The sequence below is a fragment of the Scyliorhinus torazame genome, chromosome 3, assembly GCF_047496885.1.
Source record: "Scyliorhinus torazame isolate Kashiwa2021f chromosome 3, sScyTor2.1, whole genome shotgun sequence".
Classification (NCBI taxonomy): domain Eukaryota; kingdom Metazoa; phylum Chordata; class Chondrichthyes; order Carcharhiniformes; family Scyliorhinidae; genus Scyliorhinus; species Scyliorhinus torazame.
Window position 1 is genome coordinate 156410627 of NC_092709.1, and position 19885 is coordinate 156430511.

Below are 19885 nucleotides of genomic sequence, written 5' to 3' on the forward strand. Positions count from 1 at the left end.
ACCTCTATTAGATCTTCCAAAAAGCATTACCTGACATTTGCCTGGATTAAACGCCATCTGCCATCTCTCCGCCCAAGTTTCCAAACAATCTAAATCCTGCTGTATCCTCTGACAGTCCTCATCGCGATCCGCAATTCCACCAACCTTTGTGTCGTCCGCAAATTTACTAATCAGAGCAGTTACATTTTCCTCCAAATCATATATGCATACTACGAACAGCAAAGGTCCCAGCACTGATCCCTGCGGAACACCACTAGTCACAGCCCTCCAATCAGAAAAGTACCCTTCCATTTCTACTCTCTGCCTTCTATGACCTAGCCAGTTCTGTATCCATCTTGCCAGCTCACCTCTGATCCCGTGTGACTTCACCTTTTGTACCAGTCTGCCATGAGGGACCTTGTCAAAGGCCTTACTGAAGTCCATATAGACAACATCCACTGCCCTACCTGCCTCAATCATCTTTGTGACCTCCTCGAAAAACTCTTATCAAGTTAGTGAGACACGACCTCCCTTTCACAAAACCGTGCTGCCTCTCACTAATACGTCCATTTGCTTCCAAATGGGAGTAGATCCTGTCTCGAAGAATTCTCTCCAGTAATTTCCCTACCACTGCCGTAAGGCTCACTGGCCTGTAGTTCCCGGGATTATCCTTGCTACCCTTCTTAAACAGAGGAACAACATTGGCTATTCTCCAGTCCTCCGGGACATCACCTGAAGACAGTGAGGATCCAAAGATTTCTGTCAAGGCCTCAGCAATTTCCTCTCTTGCCTCCTTCAGTATTCTGGGGTAGATCCCATCAGGCCCTGGGGACTTATCTACCTTAATATTTTTCAAGACGCCCAACACCTCGTCTTTTTGGATCTCAATGTGACCCAGGCTATCTACACACCCTTCTCCAGAGTCTCCGTCACCAATTCCTTCTCTTTGGTGAATACTGATGCAAAGTATTCATTTAGGACCTCTCCCATTTCCCCTGGCTCCACACATAGATTCCCTTGACTATCCTTCAGTGGGCCAACCCTTTCCCTGGCTACCCTCTTGCTTTTTATGTACGTGTAAAAAGCCTTGGGATTTTCCTTAACCCTATTTGCCAATGACTTTTCGTGACCCCTTTTAGCCCTCCTGACTCCTTGCTTAAGTTCCTTCCTACTTTCCTTATATTCCACACAGGCTTCGTCTGTTCCCAGCCTTTTAGCCCTGACAAATGCCTCCTTTTTCTTTTTGACGAGGCCCACAATATCTTTCGTTCTCCAAAGTTCCCGAAATTTGCCATATTTATCCTTCTTCCGCACAGGAACATGCCGGTCCTGAATTCCTTTCAACTGACATTTGAAAGCCTCCCACATGTCAGATGTTGATTTACCCTCAAACATCAGCCCCCAATCTAGGTTAGAGGGATACGGATCCCGGAAGTGTAGAAGATTTTAGTTTAGACGGGCAGCACGGTCGGCACAGAGGGCCGAAAGGCCTGTCCCTGTGCTGTACTTTTCTTTGTTCTTTGTTCAAATTAGAAATGCATGTTGTGTTGTATAAATGGAGTATTAGCCATGGTGTGCAGGTACAATGGCACGTGTAAAATTGCAGTTGCCTTCAAACAGATCCAATTTTTATAACTCATATTTCCAGACCGTGACTTATGGGCTTTCGACATTTGAATTAAAGGTCTGAAGTTGCTGGATTTATTTGGCGAGGTCGATGTGAGGCAAAAAAAATGGTCGGTGAGAGTATTGGCTGACATGAGTTGGCATTAATTGACACAAGACCTGTGAACGGCTATGGAGATGTGTGGGAGTCATGGGTTAGCATGGAGGTGGGTAGAGGGACACAGGTGTAGGTATTGAGAGTTTGAGGGGCCAAGGGAGGGATAAGCTGGTCTGAGTTGGCATGTATGGACCATGGGGAGAATGTGAGGGATAATTGGGTGTGAGGGATGATGGCTAGAGGGCTGTTTATTGATTTGTTGTATTTATTACAACTGAGACCAAGTCTTCAAGCATTTTAAACAACTTTTAAAAAAAATGTTTTTTATTGGTTTTTCGCACATAGTATATTTACAGGCTCCCGTTCTGAAGAAGCCATCTTCTGCAGGTTTGGGTGGTGCTGTTGATTGCCAGCCGAGCAGGATTCTACGGCGGGTGATCAGGGAGGCAAAGGCTCGGGCCTCCCCATGAAGAGATCTACCCCCGAAGACCGCCACTTTCGGGCACAGCTCCACCCTCACCCCCACCACTTTGGACATTGCCTTGAAGGAGGCTGGCCAGTGCCCAGCAAGTCTGGGGCAAGACCAGAGCATGTGAGCGTGGTTGGCCGGGCCTCCTTGGCACCATTCACATCTGTCCTCCACCTCCAGGAAGAACCTACTCATTCGGGCTCTTGTTAAGTAGGCTCTATGTACCACCTTTAGTTGCGTTAGGTGTCATTTAAATAACTTAACAGCTTGTCTCTGCACTCCGTGCCTCCGATCACTTTCCGGGTCCAGCTGCCTAACCCCTGTTAGTACCCCGACCCCTGACCACAACTCTGGAACAAAACTCTGACTTTTTGGAATAGTATCTGACATCCATCCTTGTGGCTATCTCCGAGCTCTTTCCTGGATTGGTGAGCTGATTTCTGATGACATCTGTCTCCGCGTCCCCCTGACGGGAAATCAAATCTGAAGATTCTGGGTTTCTGGTTTTTCCAAATCTGTACTCCCAACTCGGGAGCGCAAATTAGGCCGGTAGAGTCAAGAAAGTTAAGAGGTGACTTGATAGTGGGGTACAGGGGTGTTAGTTTAATTGAAAACTGATATCTCTTTAAACTAATGTGGCAGGGGGATGGGAACCGATGCAGGAAGTTGGAAGGTAGTAAAACAGGGACAGAAATAAAAGGCAGTAAGGGGGAAAGTGTAAGGCAGAGAAGCCATAGTCAAAAATCAAAAAGGGCGACAGTACAAGGTACAGTGACTGAGGGGAGCTCAGTGAATAGGACCAGGAATACTAAAAGAAATAAAACGGGAAGTGAAAACATTAATGGTAAGCGACGCGGCAGGTTGTTACATGAAGATATGGGTTCAACAACAAGGAAAACTAGGAGAAAGGTTAAGAGGAAATATAACTTAGGAGAGGTTACTGATCGCGGTGTTAAGATTCAGAACAGAGGTAAAAAAGCCGACATAAGTGTACTTTACCTGAATGCTCGTAGTATTCGGAATAAGGTAAATGAGTTGATGGCGCAAATCATCGTGAATGACTATGATTTAGTGGCCATTACTGAAACATGGTTAAAGGATGGTCACGACTGGGAGTTAAATATCTGAGGGTATCAAACTTTTCGGAAGGACAGAGTGGATGGTAAGGGAGGTGGTGTAGCTCTGTTATTTAAGGATGACATCCGGGCAACAGTAAGGGATGACATCGGTGCTATGGAGGATAAGGTTGAATCCATTTGGGTGGAAATCAGGAATAGTAAGGCGAAAAAGTCACTGATAGGAGTAATCTATAGGCCACCAAATAGTAACATTATGGTGGGGCAGGCAATAAACAAAGAAATAACAGATGCATGTAGAAATGGTACAGCAGTTATCATGGGGGATTTTAATCTACATGTTGATTGGTTTAACCAGGTCGGTCAAGGCAGCCTTGAGGAGGAGTTTATAGAATGTATCCGCGATAGTATCCTAGAACAGTATGTAATGGAACCTACGAGGGAACAAGCGGTCCTAGATCTGGTCCTGTGTAATGAGACAGGATTGATTCAGGATCTCATAGTTAGGGATCCTCTCGGAAGGAGCGATCACAATATGGTGGAATTTAAAATACAGATGGACGGTGAGAAGGTAAAATCAAACACTAGTGTTTTGTGCTTAAACAAAGGAGATTACAATGGGATGAGAGAAGAACTAGCTAAAGTAGACTGGGAGCAAAGGCTTTATGGTGAAACAGTTGAGGAACAGTGGAGAACCTTCCAAGCGATTTTTCACAGTGCTCAGAAAAGGTTTATACCAACAAAAAGGAAGGACGGTAAAAAGAGGGAAAATCGACCGTGGATATCTAAGGAAATAAGGGAGAGTATCAAATTGAAGGAAAAAACATACAAAGTAGCAAAGATCAGTGGGAGACTAGAGGACTGGGAAATCTTTAGGGGGCAACAGAAAGCTACTAAAAAAGCTATAAAGAGTAAGATAGATTATGAGAGTAAACTTGCTCAGAATATAAAAACAGACAGTAAAAGTTTCTACAAATACATAAAACAAAAAAGAGTGGCTAAGGTAAATATTGGTCCTTTAGAGGATGAGAAGGGAGATTTAATAATGGGAGATGAGGAAATGGCTGAGGAAATGAACAGGTTTTTTGGGTCGGTCTTCACAGTGGAAGACACAAATAACATGCTAGTGACTGATGGAAATGAGGCTATGACAGGTGAGGACCTTGAGAGGATTGTTATCACCAAGGAGGTAGTGATGGGCAAGCTAATGGGGCTAAAGGTAGACAAGTCTCCTGGACCTGATGGAATGCATTCCAGAGTGCTAAAAGAGATGGCTAGGGAAATTGCAAATGCACAAGTGATAATTTACCAAAATTCACTAGACTCTGGGGTGGTCCCGGCGGATTGGAAATTAGCAAACGTGACACCACTGTTTAAAAAGGAGGTAGGCAGAAAACGAGTAATTATAGGCCAGTGAGCTTAACTTCGGTAGTAGGGAAGGTGCTGGAATCTATCATCAAGGAAGAAATAGCGAGGCATCTGGATGGAAATTGTCCCATTGGGCAGACGCAGCATGGGTTCATAAAGGGCAGGTCGTGCCTAACTAATTTAGTGGAATTGTTTGAGGACATTAACAGTGCGGTAAATAACGGGGAGCCAATGGATGTGGTATATCTGGATTTAAAGCCTTTGACAAGGTGCCACACAAAAGGTTGCTGCATAAGATAAAGATGCATGGCATTAAGGGGAAAGTAGTAGCGTGGATAGAGGATTGGTTACTGAATAGAAAGCAAAGAGTGGGGATTAATGGGTGTTTCTCTTGTTGGCAATCAGTAGCTAGTGGTGTCCCTCCGGGATCAGTGTTGGGCCCACAACTGTTCACAATTTACATAGATGATTTGGAGTTGGGGAGCAAGGGCGATGTGTCCAAGTTTGCAGATGACACCAAGATGAGTGGTAAAGCAAAAGGTGCAGAGGATACTGGAAGTCTGCAGAGGGATTTGGATAGGCTAAGTGAATGGGCTAGGGTCTGGCAGATGGAATACAATGTTGACAAATGTGAGGTTATCCATTTTGGTAGGAATAACAGCAAAAGGGATTATTATTTAAATGATAAAATATTAAAACAGGCTGCTGTGCAGAGAGACCTGGGTGTGCTAGTGCATGAGTCGCAAAAAGTTGGTTTACAGGTGCAACAGGTGATTAAGAAGGCAAATGGAATTTTGTCCTTCATTGCTAGAGAGATGGAGTTTAAGACTAGGGAGGTTCTGCTGCAATTGTATAAGGTGTTAGTGAGGCCACACCTGGAGTATGGTGTTCAGTTTTGGTCTCCTTACCTGAGAAAGGACGTACTGGCACTGGAGGGTGTGCAGAGGAGATTCACTAGGTTAATCCCAGAGCTGAAGGGGTTGGATTACGAGGAGAGGTTGAGTAGACTGGGACTGTACTCGTTGGAATTTAGAAGGATGAGGGGGGATCTTATAGAAACATATAAGATTATAAAGCGAATAGTTAAGATAGAAGTAGGGAGGTTGTTTCCACTGGCGGGTGAAAGCAGAACTAGGGGGCATAGCTTCAAAATAAGGGGAAGTAGATTTAGGACTGAGTTTAGGAGGAACTTCTTCACCCAAAGGGTTGTGAATCTCTGGAATTCCTTGCCCAGTGAAGCAGTAGAGGCTCCTTCATTAAATGTTTTTAAGATAAAGATAGATTGTTTTTTGAAGAATAAAGGGATTAAGGGTTATGGTGTTCGGGCTGGAAAGTGGAGCTAAGTCCACAAAAGATCAGCCATGATCTCATTGAATGGAGGAGCAGGCTCAAGGGGCCAGATGGCCTACTCCTGCTCCTAGTTCTTATGATCTCTACACACCAATTAAGTGTAAGGGATAATGCAGAAAATGCATATGATTTTGAAGAAGCTGGGGTTGAAACTAGATATTTATTTTCCAATAATTTTGGTTATAAATGAATCAAAGGATTCAATTAAAAAATAATATTATTTTGTGAACTGAAAGTCTGCAGAACCTTTTAATTTCTGGAATTCACCTATTTCTGCAACAAATATAGCAATATTTTCAAATTGTTTTCTTTTCGTGTATCCAAATATAACTTGATTTGACATACGGACTGAAGTGAGGTGTGTTAAGAGATTTGGTCTGCAAATAGTGTTACAACCCCTGGGCTAGTGTGTGGTCAATTCCAGCCCCACTTGACTTGGAGTCGCAATACAATTGAAATGAACAGTTATGTCTCAGAAAATACGCAACGTCTTTGGCCCCTGGCTGCCCAATAACTACGGTCACCAGGTTTGTAAATTGAATCACAATTCATTTTTTATTAAGAACAATAACTATAATTAAATATGCAGCAAATACAAGAGGTTAACTATAATCTAATTCCTAACTCACCCTGCCCTTTATATACACAAACACGCAAGACCAACAAACGCAGAGGGGTGTAAAATAATGATGAAAGTAAAAGGATAAGAGACTTTGATTCAGATGGGCATCTTCCAGTACACCTTTCTTCATTCTACACCTTCAGTCGGAGGTTTTTGTTTTCAGTCTGTAATGGTTTGCACTGTAGATTCATCCAGGTCTCCAAAACGTTGCTGCAGAGAGAAAGAGCAAGAGAGAGAGAGAAGAATACGGCTATTTGCCAATTCATTGGCCAACAGCTAACCAATCAAACCCAATCCTTTCAATCTCTCGGGTGCCAGAAAGTTTGAGTTCTGTTGTTCAAAAGCTAAATCTCCAATAGCACAGTATCCTATTTTGCAACTTTTGAGTTCCTCACTTCCTCTGCTCGATGCAAAGGATTTTTGATCCATTAAATATCCATGGATCAAAATGATAACCACAAACAAAAGGAAATGGGCGGGGGATTGTGAATCAATAGGAAGGGCCCCTAGAATAGGAACAAAAGTAGGCCATTCTGCCCCTTACTTTTGTTGCTTTGATCAGGAAAACTTAATCTCTGTAATCCGTGGGGGCGCTCCTTTTAAACGTCTGTCCAGCACATGTTCCAATTCCAGTCGGAGGATGACAGAAAGTGCACAGTATTAGGCAGTCAGACGCATGCAGCACAGCGGGTGGGTAGCTGGTGGCTTTCATGGTCACGGCACCTGGCCATGGTGGCTGGTATAGGTGCTGCCATGTGGTGCAGCGAGTGGTCGCCCTCCAGGTGGGAGGGGAGGTCATGGGCGTGTGGGATTGGGGTTGCTGCCAGGGGTGACGTGCTGGCTACTCACCCTGACCACCTTGAGGTTGTACAGTTTATTTGTGGCATTGCTGACTTGTCCTGGCAGTCGGGCTCACGGCCTCTGCCACCTGCCCAGGCCTGGTGTGCAGCGGCGGGTATCAACCTCCTACCCACCCCGTGTTGCCCCCGCCTCTTGTCCACGGCGTCCAGTAGGCCAACTCGGCGTCCAGTAGGCCAGCTCTGCGTCCGCGAACCGGGACGTTGCTCTCCATGCTGCCATCTTGTTGGCTGGGATGGTATATGAGGGGCATGGAGTGCTAATATGCGGCTGCAGCTTGTCGGCCTCTCGAGTAGCAATCCTGACTCCGGCATATCCAACACTGTTTCTCATTGGAATCGATCGTCTTCCACATGGCGCCGGTGCTAGCCCATTAACGTTTGTTGAATTGCTCCGGGAGCTATGCCAATTTTGCTGTCGTAGAATTCCACCTATTCTGTCCCGGTGTCAACACTTGGGGTTGGATTCTCTGTTGTTCGATGCCGATATCGTAATCGGCGATTGGGCAGAGAATCGACTCCGATGCCCAAATCAGCGCCAGTTTGACAGCGGTCAGCCATGCTCACAGAATCACAGAATTTACAGTGCAGAAGGAGGCCATTCGGCCCATCGAGTCTGCACCAGCCCTTGAAAAGAGCACCCTACCCAAGCCCACACCTCCACTCTATCCCCGTAAGCCAGTAACCCCACCTCACCTTTTTGGACTCGAAGGGCAATTTAGCATGGCCAATCTACCTAACCTCCACATCTTTGGACTGTGGGAGGAAACCGGAGCACCCGGAGGAAACCCACACACACACTGGGAGAACATGCGGACTCCGCACAGACATTGACCCAAGCCGGGAATTGAACCTGGGACCCTGGCGCAGTGACGCCACTGTGCTAACCACTGTGCTACCGTGCTTGCTCAGCCCCCTTGGAAATTGAGTCATTGTACCACGCGGCGTTGCAACGGCGTTGACGCATCATTGGCCGGCCCTCCTGCAATTCTTCGCCCCCGATGGGCCGAGTTCCTGACAGCGCGGGACACGTATGGTCTCAGCCATGCGGAAACCCGGCATGGCAGCTGCGGACATTGTCCAGCACCCCAACACAGCCGGGATCTATGCAGCTGGCCAGGTGGGTTTCCTCGAGGGCAGAGGGGAACTGGTGGAGGGTGGGTCAGGTCTGTGCATGGCCGGCGCCATGTTGTATGGCACGACCGCTGTAGGTCGTAAGCCATGCGCGGCCATGGACCCGGCCATTCTCCGGACATTTTTTGTGCGGGAGCCAGGAGCTTCATCCGGTGCCGCTGCTCACCCCTAATCGGTCCCAAAATCGGTGAGAATTTCACACACCAATTTTGGTTGTAAAAGACCACACGTGCTCCATTGGTGTCAACACTTAGTCGCTGAAACGGAGAATCCAGCCCTTAGTCTCTGAAACGGAGAATCCCGGCCCGTATTTCTTAATAAGGGGTAGGTCAATATTCAATCAATGCAAATTATTGTAAGAATCTATTTTTGATCCATGTATTGTAAATCTAGTTTAACTCTTCTTTTGATCTGCATTTTTATTTTAACTGACTTTATTGGTTTAAAATGTATACAAAGTATAGATCAATGAAATTTGATGCTTTAATACGCTAAGAGCAAGCATTTATTTTTAGATGTAATTAAATTTGAAGAAATGTGAATTTTTACATTTAATGTATATAACCGATTTAATTGAATAATGAATATAATTTGAGCTTCTGACATGTTTGTATACAGCTAGATGTTTGGTACATATATAAGAATCATCAATTTTGTAAATGTATCCTCCTCTTTCTCCCTCAGGAATTACTTGGGTCACTATTAGAATCTTCAGGATCTTCTACTTCATTTGCTATACCAAACAAGACAGACAGAAGTGTTTGCAAGGCTGAAAACTTTAATCGTAATCTCAGTGTTTTAAAGAAACTAGGTAGATCTCCACTGCAAACTAGCACACCTTCTTGTACCAGGAAATTAAGAATCAAGGAACCATCAAGATCTATAATTTCATTCAACCTGGAAAATGAGGAGAATAGTGTGTGTAAGAACAGTGTTGAGCCTTCTGTTGAAGGAAGCATTGACCACCCCAGCACAGAGGGAATTTGTTGCTCCCAAAGCAGCAACACTTCATGCAAGCCACTAGCCTCTACAGATCTTTCAAATCATTCAGAGTTTGCTAGATGGTCTCCAAAGAAGTTAGATAGAATTTGCAGTTTTGAAGCTGACTGTGAACCTGTGGCGTTGATGTCTTTGGCAGAAAATCTTGAACGTGCAGATGCAGTAACTTTATTTCAAACTCCTAAGGATGATTTATATCAGACCTTAGACAGTACCTTTAATAACAGCAAAGAGTTGTTTTCTGATGTAATTGAAGTATCAGCTAGGTCTCCTGAGACTGGTTTAATTAATGGAGTAGATGATACTAAAGCATTTGGCAGAAATTCTTTAGAAAAGTCTGGATTGTTTAACTGTGCAGCAAATCTTGACATGGTAACTAAGCAAGAAAATTATGAAAGTAGAAACACAGTTTCCAAATTGGACTTGCAGCCCATAATACACTTGGATTACTTTTCAGTACCTAGGTATTTCCACAAAATGAGATCAATGACATCTGTTGAAGATGACTCTTTCAAGGTGAGTTCATCACAAGGTGCTGCTGGAAAAAAGCAGCAACTTATTAATCATTTTCTTGAAAAATTAACACCTCAGAAAAGTGTGAGGAAATCTTTTAATCAGATAGCTCTTCAACCTGATGTGGTTCTCAGTCCTCTTGCATTACAGTGGCATTTACCAGTGAAGAAAGATTTCAGAAATCTGGTAAATCGAAGTCTGGCTGATGGTGCCTTTGATGAATATAAGTGCAATTTTCATCTGCCAAAAAAAGAGTGCAAGCATTCAGATTACAGGAATTTGCAGTCATCTCGTTCTACAATGTACTTTAGTTCCCAAGGAGGAAAATCTGGGAAAGGGCTTACAGCTGATTTCAACCTCTTCGAACCTATAATAAACCGTAAAAACAGAAAAGCTATCTCCGTGACAAACGGCAACTCTTCTGGAGTAGCGTTTCAAAAAAACATTGATCCTGTTTCAAACTCTGCGGAAAATGCAGGAATGTCCACAGTGCATTTATGTGAACATCCATATTTGCAAAGAACTGGGGTAAGGCATTGTACGTTTATTCATATTAATGATTTAAGATTATAACAATTAAGAACATTCGGCTCTTTGAGCCCACTCTGCCATTCAATGAGATCATGACTGACCTTATACTTCAACATCATTTACCTGCACTCTCCCCATAACCCTTGGATGATTTTAATATGTAGAAATCTATCAATCTCAGACTTGAACATACTCAATAACAGCCTTCTGGGGTAGAGAATTCCAAATGTTCCCCACCCTCTGAGTGAAGACACTTCTCATCTCAGTCTGAAATGATCTGCCCCTTGTTCTGAGATTGTGTCCCTGGCTCTGGATACCCCCAGCCAAGGGAAACCTCCTTCCTGCACTACCCTGTCGAGCCCTGTAAGAATTTTGTATGTATGAATGAGATCGCCTATTATATTTATAAACTCCAGAGAATAAAGGCCCAACCTATTTAATCTTTTATCACAGGAAAATCCTTCCATCCTGGTAAACCTTTGTTGCATTTCCTGTATAGCAAGTATATCTTTCCTTGGGTAAGGAGATCAAAACTCCAGGTGCAGTCTCACCAAGGCACTATATATATATATATATATATATATATATTATATATATATATATATATATATATTAAGGGATCTTTACTCCTATACTCAAAATACATTAGTTACTCCAATACTCATCCTCTTGTAATTAAGGCCAACATTCTATTTGCTTTTTTAATTGCTTGCTGTGCCAACATGTTAACTTTCAGTGACTCGTGAACAAGGGCACCCAAGCCCCTTTCAAGTTCAACACCTCCCACCCTCTCACCATTTAACCAATACTCCTCCCACCCTCTCACCGTTTAAGCAATACTCCTCCCACCCTCTCACCATTTAAGCAATACTCTGCATTTCTGTTTCTCTTACCCATGTGGATAACTTCACATTTCTCCAGATTGCAATCCACCTCCCAGATTTTTACTGATTTCACTTAGCCTGTTCAAATCCCCTTGAAGCATTTTTGCATCCTCCTCACAGCCCGCACTTCCACTTAGTTTTATATCATCAGCAAACTTGGAATGTTGCATTTAATGTCCACATCCAAATCATTGTTATAGATTGTGGAGAACTGGAGATATAGGTTTTAACCCCCAGGATGGGGGTGTAGAGTTAAAATCAAAAAGGGAATTGGCAAATCTGACCCCAACCTGCTCCATTGCTCCCACTTACAGTTAAAATGGAGGCAGATTGACAGGAGTCGACTTGCCCTGCTTTGGAGGCAGGTCTGTCTTTAAAATATTTCAATTGGGCTGCGTGCCTGAAGAACACCAGGAATAGGAGCAGGAGTAAGCGTCCTCCACCATTCAATAAAGTTGTGGCTAATTTATGTAAACTCCACTTTCCTGCTTTGTCCCATATTGTTTGATTTCCCTGGTGACCAAAGTCTCTTGAACTCAGTATTGAATATACTCAGCAACTTAGGATCTACAACTGTCCAGGATAGAATTTCCAAAGATTTGCAATCCGCTAAATGAATGAATTTCTCGGGCATGCTAAACTTAAAAAAAAAAAGAAAATGTCCATACAAGCGCGGGGAATAATCCCGCTTTCTAACAGCAATTTGGGATTTTTTTTTCAAACCCCGATCACACTCTGTCGCATTTTCTATACTGAGGAAAATGAAGCCCTGAAATGCCCCACCCCTCAACCCCAACCACGAGGCCAACGGAACCCCCCAACGCTCCAACTAATCTATAAGGGGGTCCCGTGGGTGGGGGGGGGGGGTGTTTGCACCCACCTCATATGGGCAAGCATCTCTGGGCCTGATCCCTGGCATCGGCAAAATGCCAGCTTGGCACCCTGACACTGGTACCTAGTGGCACGGCCCAGGTTTCCAGGCTAGCAGTGCCAAGGTACCCGGGTAGTGCCAAGGTGCTACCCTGCCTGGAGGCTGACCACCTGGAGCCCCTGATTGCCTGGGAGAACCCCCCCCCCCCCCCCCCCAAGTGCCAATCTGCCTGGCCCCTGTTTGTGGGGACCAGTACTAAATGGCACCTGGCTGGGGTCTCGGCGAGGCCGATGGATGCCCAATGATCATTCAATCTGGCATCAGCACGGTTAAGTGAACTAGGTCCTGCTCATTTTGGACGGGATTCGGATCGCAAAGTCTTGCAAGGTGTAACGATTGTTGGGGATCCCGGAAGAGCCCTCTTCTGCCAATTTCCAGCTGCGTCCCGTTCCAATTCTGGAAGGACGCAGCTGGAAATCACATCCCTCATCTTAATTCTAAATGGCTAACTTCTTAACCCTGACACCATGAACCCTTGCTCATAGAATTAAGGGTGGCACAGTGGTTAGCTCAGCTCCTCACAGCGCCAGGGACTCGATTCCAGTCTTGGGTGACTGTCTTGTGGAATTTGAAAGTTCACCCCGTGTCTGCGTGGGTTTCCTCCGGGAGCTCCAGTTTCCTCCCACAGTCCAAAGATGTGCCGGTTAGGTGGTTTGGCCATGCTAAATTGCCCTACAGTGTCCAAAGATTAGGTGGGTTAGTGGGGATAGGGAGGGGGAGTGAGCCGAGGTAGGGTGCTCTGATGGGGAGAGGTAATTGAACGGGATTGAAATAATCCCAGATTGAATAGAAAATGCGACTATAATCTGTTGGAATTGGAGTAAAACAAAATGAGGAATATTGGAAAGAAAATGCCTTCAAAGGGAATATTCAGTGCAGTACTAAAAGTGCTACACTTTTGGATACACATGAGTCTTAATGAAGAAGGATTTGCATTTAGAGTCATAGAGATCTACAGCACAGAAAAGGCCCTTCTGTCCATCACTCTTGCGCCTATCAAAAGCAACCACGTAAATATCTTAATCCCATTTATGGGCCAAGTGCTGGAGTCTCTCCCTCCACGTCTCTGCCTCCACCATCTTTTCAGGCAGAGAGTTCCAGACTCCCACCACCCTCTGGGTGAAGAATTTTCCTTGCATCCCTTCAAAACCTCCTGCCCCTTACCTTAAATCTGTGCTCCATGGTCTTTGATCCCTCCACCAGGGGGAAAGGTTTCTTCCTGTCTATCTATGCCCTATATACTTCTGTACACCTCAATCATGGTCTCTCCTCTCTTCCCCCCCCCCCCCCCCCCCCCCCACCCCACCCCCTACCCCAGTCTGGTAAATATCCTCAGCCCCCTTTCCAGTGCTGTCATCCCTCCTATAATGTGGATTCCAGAACTGCACACAATACTCTAGCTGTGGCCTAACCAACATTTTCTACAGTTCCAGCATAACCTCCCTGCTCTTAAACTCTATGCCTCGGCTAATAAAGGCAAGCATACCATATTCCTTCTTAACCACTTTATCCACCTGCCTTGCTACCTTAAGGGACCGGTGTACATGTACACCAAGGTCCCTCTGATCCTTGGTGCTTCCCAGTGTCCAGCCGTTCATCATGTATTCCCTTGCCTGTTTATCCTGCCTAAGTGCATCACCTCACACTTATCTAGATTGATTTCCATTTGCCACTGATCAGCCTGTCTATATCTTCCTGTAATCTAAGACTGTCCTCCTCACTATTTACCACCCTACCAATTTTCGGATCATCTGCAAACTTACTGATCAACACTTCAACATTCATGTCTAGATCATTTCTATAAATCACAAACAGCAATGACCCTAACACTGATCCCTGCGGGATCCCAATTGTCACAGACTTCCAGTCAGAAAAACTCCCCTCGACCATCACGGCCACTCAGCCAATTCTGGATCCGATTTCCTTGGATCCTATGGCCTCTTAGCTTGGCTATCAGTCTCCCATGTGGAACCTTATCATAATATTTGGTGAAGTTCAAGTAGACTACGTCTAATGCACTGACCTCATCTACACATCTGGTCACTGCTTCGAAAAATTCATTCAAGCTGGTCAGACGTGACCAGTGGGACCGCTTCTGAGGATGTGGGACCAGTACAAACTGGACAGGTTATACCTGGGCAGGACTGGGACTGATATCCTAGTGCGGATGTTTGCTAGTGTGGTTGTGGAGTATTTAAACTAGTCTGGTGGAGGAATGGGAACTGAAGCAGGGTGACAAGGGAAAGAGAAATGAGGACAGTAATAAAAGAAAGATCAGTAAAATCAAGGGCGAGAGGCAAATAGGGCCATAGTACAAAGAAAGGTTAGAATGATTAAAAATGGCAAAAAGACAAGCCTAAAGGCTTTGCATCTTATTGCACGTAGTATTCAGAACAAGGTAGACAAACCAATGGTGCAAATCATGGTAAATTGGTATGATCTCATAGCCATTACAGAGACATGGTTACAAAGAGATCAAAACTGGGAACTTAATAAATTACCTCAGGGTAAAAGATTCTGTAGGAAGTAGTGATCGTAACAGTTTGAGTGTGAGAAATGTGGGTCGGAAACATCTGTGTTTACCTTAAAATAAAGGGAATTACAATGAAATGAGGATAGAGTTAGCTGAAGTGGACTGGTCGGATAGATCAGCAGGGAAGACAGTAAACAAGCAGTGGCAGATATTTATGGAGGTAATTCATGACTCAGCAAAAATATATTGCAATGAGGAGGAAAGATTCTAAGAGAGGGATCAACCAACCGTGGCTAACCAAGGAAGGTATGGAGAATATTAAGATGAAAGAAAAAGTATATAAGGAAACATAGTGATAGCCCCGAAGATTAGGATAAATTCAGAATCTAGCAAAGGAAGACTAAAAAGAGAGAAAATAAACTACGAAAACCAACTAGCGAGGAATATAAAAACTTATTTAAATATGTAAAAAGGAACAGAGAGATCAAAGTGAACAAAGGCCCCTTAGAAACTGAACCTGGGGAGGTAGTCATGGGGAACAAGGAAAGGGCAGAGGAGTTGAACAGATATTTTGGATCAGTTTTTACGGTGGAAGAAACTTTAAACATTCCATTGATACGAAAGAATAGGGGGAATGAATTAAATATCATTGCCATCACTGGAGAAGTAGTATTATTCAAACTAATGGGCTAAAGGCAGATACATCCCCTGGCCCTGATGGCTTGTATCCTAGGATCCTACAGAGATAGTGGATGCATTGATTATAATTTTCCAAAAATCATTGGATTCTGGAGAAATACAGGAAAATTGGAAAACTGCCAATATTCAAAAACTGCTCTATTCAAAAGAGGGGCAAAATTCAGGTAATTTAGGCGACATCAAAGAGAGGAAAGTACAGTGGAACACGCTTCAGTGATTGGAATGCACTTGGGGCTTGGAATGTATTTGTATCTCTTTGATGTGGCCAATATTTACAACCATGGGGGTTTCACCACTTAGGCCATTGATCCATGAAGGATATGAATGGATCAAAGCTGCAAATGGTTTGTGCAAGCTGTCAATCAAGACCAATGCATGGCTTGCAGCTGATAGATCTATGGGAATCAAAACAGGCACAACTGCTCTCCTTGGAGCAATGGGTACGTGGAGCTGTTAGGCAAGTATTACAGCTGTAATGCTTCCACTGCGTCTGTCTGGGCTGCACACTAGCTTCCATACAGGGGCCCCTTTTCTAGGGGGGTGAATCTATGGAAGGCGTTCCTTGAGGAAGGGGGTTCCTGTGCTGGGATCTCCCTATTTCTGGGGTACCGAGGGGGGGGGACCTCCCTATTTCTGGGGTACCAGAGAGGGGGGTCTCCCTATTTCTGGGGTACCGGGGGAGGGGAGGTCTCCCTATTTCTGGGGTACCGGGGAGGAGAGGGTCTCCCTATTTCTGGGGTACCGGGGAGGAGGGGGTCTCTCTATTTCTGGGGTCCCTGGGGGGATCTCCCTAATTCCAGAGTCCCTGGGGTGAGTCACCCTATTACAGGGGTCCCTGTGGGGGTCTCCCTATTTCTGGGGTACCGGAAGGGGGGGGTCTCTCTATTTATGGGGTACAGGGGGGGGTCTCCCTATTTATGGGGTACCGGGGTGGGGGGGGTCTCCCTATTTCTGGGGTAGCGGGGGGGCGGAGTCTCCCTATTTCTGGGGTACCGGGGGGGGTGGGGTCTCCCTATTTCTGGGGTACCGGGGGGGGGGGCGGGGTCTCCCTATTCCTGGGGTACCGGGGGCGGGGGGGTCTCCCTATTTCTGGGTTACCGGGGGCGGGGTCTCCCTGTTTCTGGGGTACCGGGGGGGTCTCCCTATTTCCGGGGTACCGAGGGGGGGGTCTCCCTAATTCTGGGGTCCCATCGGGGGGGGGGGTCTCTGATTTCGGGGCCCCAGGGTGGCATGGTCTCCCTATTTTCGGGGTCCCTTTGGGGGCAATCTCCCTACTTCTGGGGTCCCTGGGGGGAGGGGGGTGGGTTCTCCCGATATCCAGGGTCCCGGGGGAGGGAGGGGGGTCACCCTATTTCCAGGATCCCTGGGGGGGGGGGGGGGTCATCTCCGTATTACAGGGTTCCCTGTCGAGGGGTCTCCCTTTCATAGGGTTCCCTGTCGAGGGGTCTCCCTATCACAGGGGTCCCTGTCGAGGGGTCTCCCTATCACAGGGGTCCCTGTCGAGGGGTCTCCCTATCACAGGGGTCCCTGTCGAGGGGTCTCCCTATCACAGGGGTCCCTGTCGAGGGGTCTCCCTATCACAGGGGTCCCTGTCGAGGGGTCTCCCTATCACAGGGGTCCCTGTCGAGGGGTCTCCCTATCACAGGGGTCCCTGTCGAGGGGTCTCCCTATCACAGGGGTCCCTGTCGAGGGGTCTCCCTATCACAGGGGTCCCTGTCGAGGGGTCTCCCTATCACAGGGGTCCCTGTCGCGGGGTCTCCCTATCACAGGGGTCCCTGTCGAGGGTCCCCCTATTACAGGGTCCCTGTGGGGGTGGGGGGTCGTCCTATTACCGTGGTCCGATGGGGGATCTTCTTATTCTTATTACTGGGTATCTCGTTTGGGGGGGGGGGGTCTTCCTCTTACAGGGGTCCCATGGGGTGTCTCCCATTACAGGGGTCCCACGGGGGATGGGTCTTCCAATGGGGGGGGGGGGGGAATTTTCCTGTTACAGGGGTCCCGTGGGGGGAGTATCCTCTTACAGGGGTTCCATGGGGGCATCTTCCTTTTACAGGGGTCCGTGTGGAGGGGTCTCCCTATTACAGGGGTCCCTGTCGAGGGGGCTCCCTGTTACAGGGCTCCCTGTCGCGGGGTCTCCCTATTACAGGGGTCCCTGTCGAGGGTCCCCCTATTACAGGGGTCTCTCCCATTACAGTGGTCCTTGTGGAGGGGTATCCCTATTACAGGGGTCCCTGCGGGGGGGGTCTCCGATTTCCGGGGTCCCAGGGCGGCATGGTCTCCATATTTTCGGGGTCCCTTTGGGGGTAGTCTCCCTACTTCTGGGGTCCCTGGGGGGGGGTTCTCCCGATATCCGGGGTCCCATTGGGGGGGTCTCCCTATTTCCGGGGTCCCTGGGGGTGTCATCTCCCCATTACAGGGGTCCCTTTCGAGGGGTCTCCCTATTACAAGGGTCCCTGTCGAGGGGTCTCCCTATTACAGGGATCCCTGTCGATGGATCTCTCTATTACAGGGGCCCCTGTCGAGGGGTCTCCCGATTACAGGGGTCCCTGTTGAAGGGTCTCCCGATTACAGGGGTCCCTGTCGAGGGGTCTCCCTAGCACAGGGTTCCCTGTCGAGGGGTGTCCCTAGCACAGGGTTCCCTGTCGATGGGTCTCCCTAGCACAGGGTTCCCTGTCGAGTGGTCTCCCTATTACAGGGTCCTGTCGTGGGGTCACCCTATCAAAGGGGTCCCTGTGGAGGGGTCTCCCTGTCACAGGGGCCACTGTCGAGGGGTCTCCCTATTACAGGGGTCCCTGTCGAGGGATCTCCCTATTACAGGGGTCACTGTCGAGGGGTCTCCCTATTACAGGGGACCCTGTCGAGGGGTCTCCCTATTGCAGGGGTCCCAGTCGAGGGTTCTCCCTATTACAGGGGTCCCTGTCGAGGGCCCTCACAATTACAGGGGTCCCTGTCGAGGGGTCCCCCCATTACAGGGGTCCCTGTCGAGGGGTCTCACCATTACATGGGTCCCTGTCGAGAAGTCTCCCTATCACAGGGGTCCCCGTGGAAGTGTCTCCCTATTACAGGGATCCCCGTGGAAGTGTCTCCCTATTACAGGGGTCCCAAAGGAGGTGTCCCACTAATAAAGGGGTCCCCCGGGGGTTGGGGGGGGGAATCTCCCTATTAGCGGGGTCCCCGTGGGGGAGGTTCACCCTATTACAGGAGTCCCCTGGGTGGTTTCACCCTATTACAGTGGCCCCTGGGGAGTGTCCCCTATGACAGGAGCCTCTGTACAGGGTCTCCATATTCCCGGGGTCCCTGTGGGGGAGGTCTTCCTATTACTGGGGTCCGGTGGGGGGTATCTTCCTCTTTCAGGGGTCCCTTGGGTGGGGGTCTTCTCATTGCAGGGGCCCTATGGGGTTGTCTTCCTATTGCAGGGGTCCCATGGGGGGTCTTCCTATTACAGGGGTCCTATGGGGGGAGCCTATTACAAGGCTCCCATGGGGGGTGGGTCTTCCTATTACAGGGGTCCTGTGGGGGGGGGGGGTGGTGATTTTCCTGTTACAGGGTCCCATGGGGAGGATTTTCGTCTTATAGGTGTCCCATGGGGGAGGGGGGGCTCCCTATTATAGGGCTCCCTGGGGAGGGTCCCCCTATGACAGGAGTTTCTGCGCAGGTTCTCCCTATTACAGGGGCCCCTGTGGAACCGTCTCCCTATTACAGGGGTCCCTGTGGAACGGTCTCCCTATTGGAGCGGTGTCCCTATTACAGGGGTCCCTGTGGAGAGATCTCCCTGTTACAGGGGTTCCTGTGGAGGGGTCTTCCTATTACTGGGGTCCGCTTGGAGGGGTCTCCCTATTACAGAGGTCCGTGTGGAGGGGTCTCTCTAATACAGAGGTCCCCGTGGGGGGTCATCTCCATATTACCAGGGTCTCTGTGGGGGGTTCACCCTATTACAGGAGTCCCGTGGGGGGTTTCACCCTATTACAGGGGTCCCTGGGGAGGGTCCCTATGACAGGAGCCTCTGTACATGGTCTCCGTATTCCCGGGGTCCCTGTGGGGGGGATCTTCCTATTACCGTGGTCCGGTGGGGGGTGTCTTCCTATTTCAGGGGTCCCTTGGGTGGGGGTCTTCTCATTGCAGGGGTCCTATGGGGTTGTCTTCCTATTGCAGGGGACCCATGGGGGTCTTCCTATTACAAGGGTCCTATGGGGGTGCCCTATTACAAGGCTCCCATGGGGGGTGGGTCTCCCTATTACAGGGGTCCCTGTGGAGCGGTCTCCCTATTACAGGGGTCC

At 47.6% G+C, this 19885-nt stretch overlaps 1 protein-coding gene across 1 annotated transcript in view; it reads left to right on the forward strand.

Moving 5' to 3' along the window:
• The window catches only part of haspin (histone H3 associated protein kinase), a 101880-nt gene that overhangs the window by 10726 nt on the left and 71269 nt on the right, over positions 1 to 19885 (forward strand). The window contains exon 4 of the mRNA XM_072496446.1: positions 9263 to 10618. Coding sequence (XP_072352547.1) covers positions 9263 to 10618 — 1356 coding nt within the window. The remainder of the gene's footprint in view (positions 1 to 9262; positions 10619 to 19885) is intronic.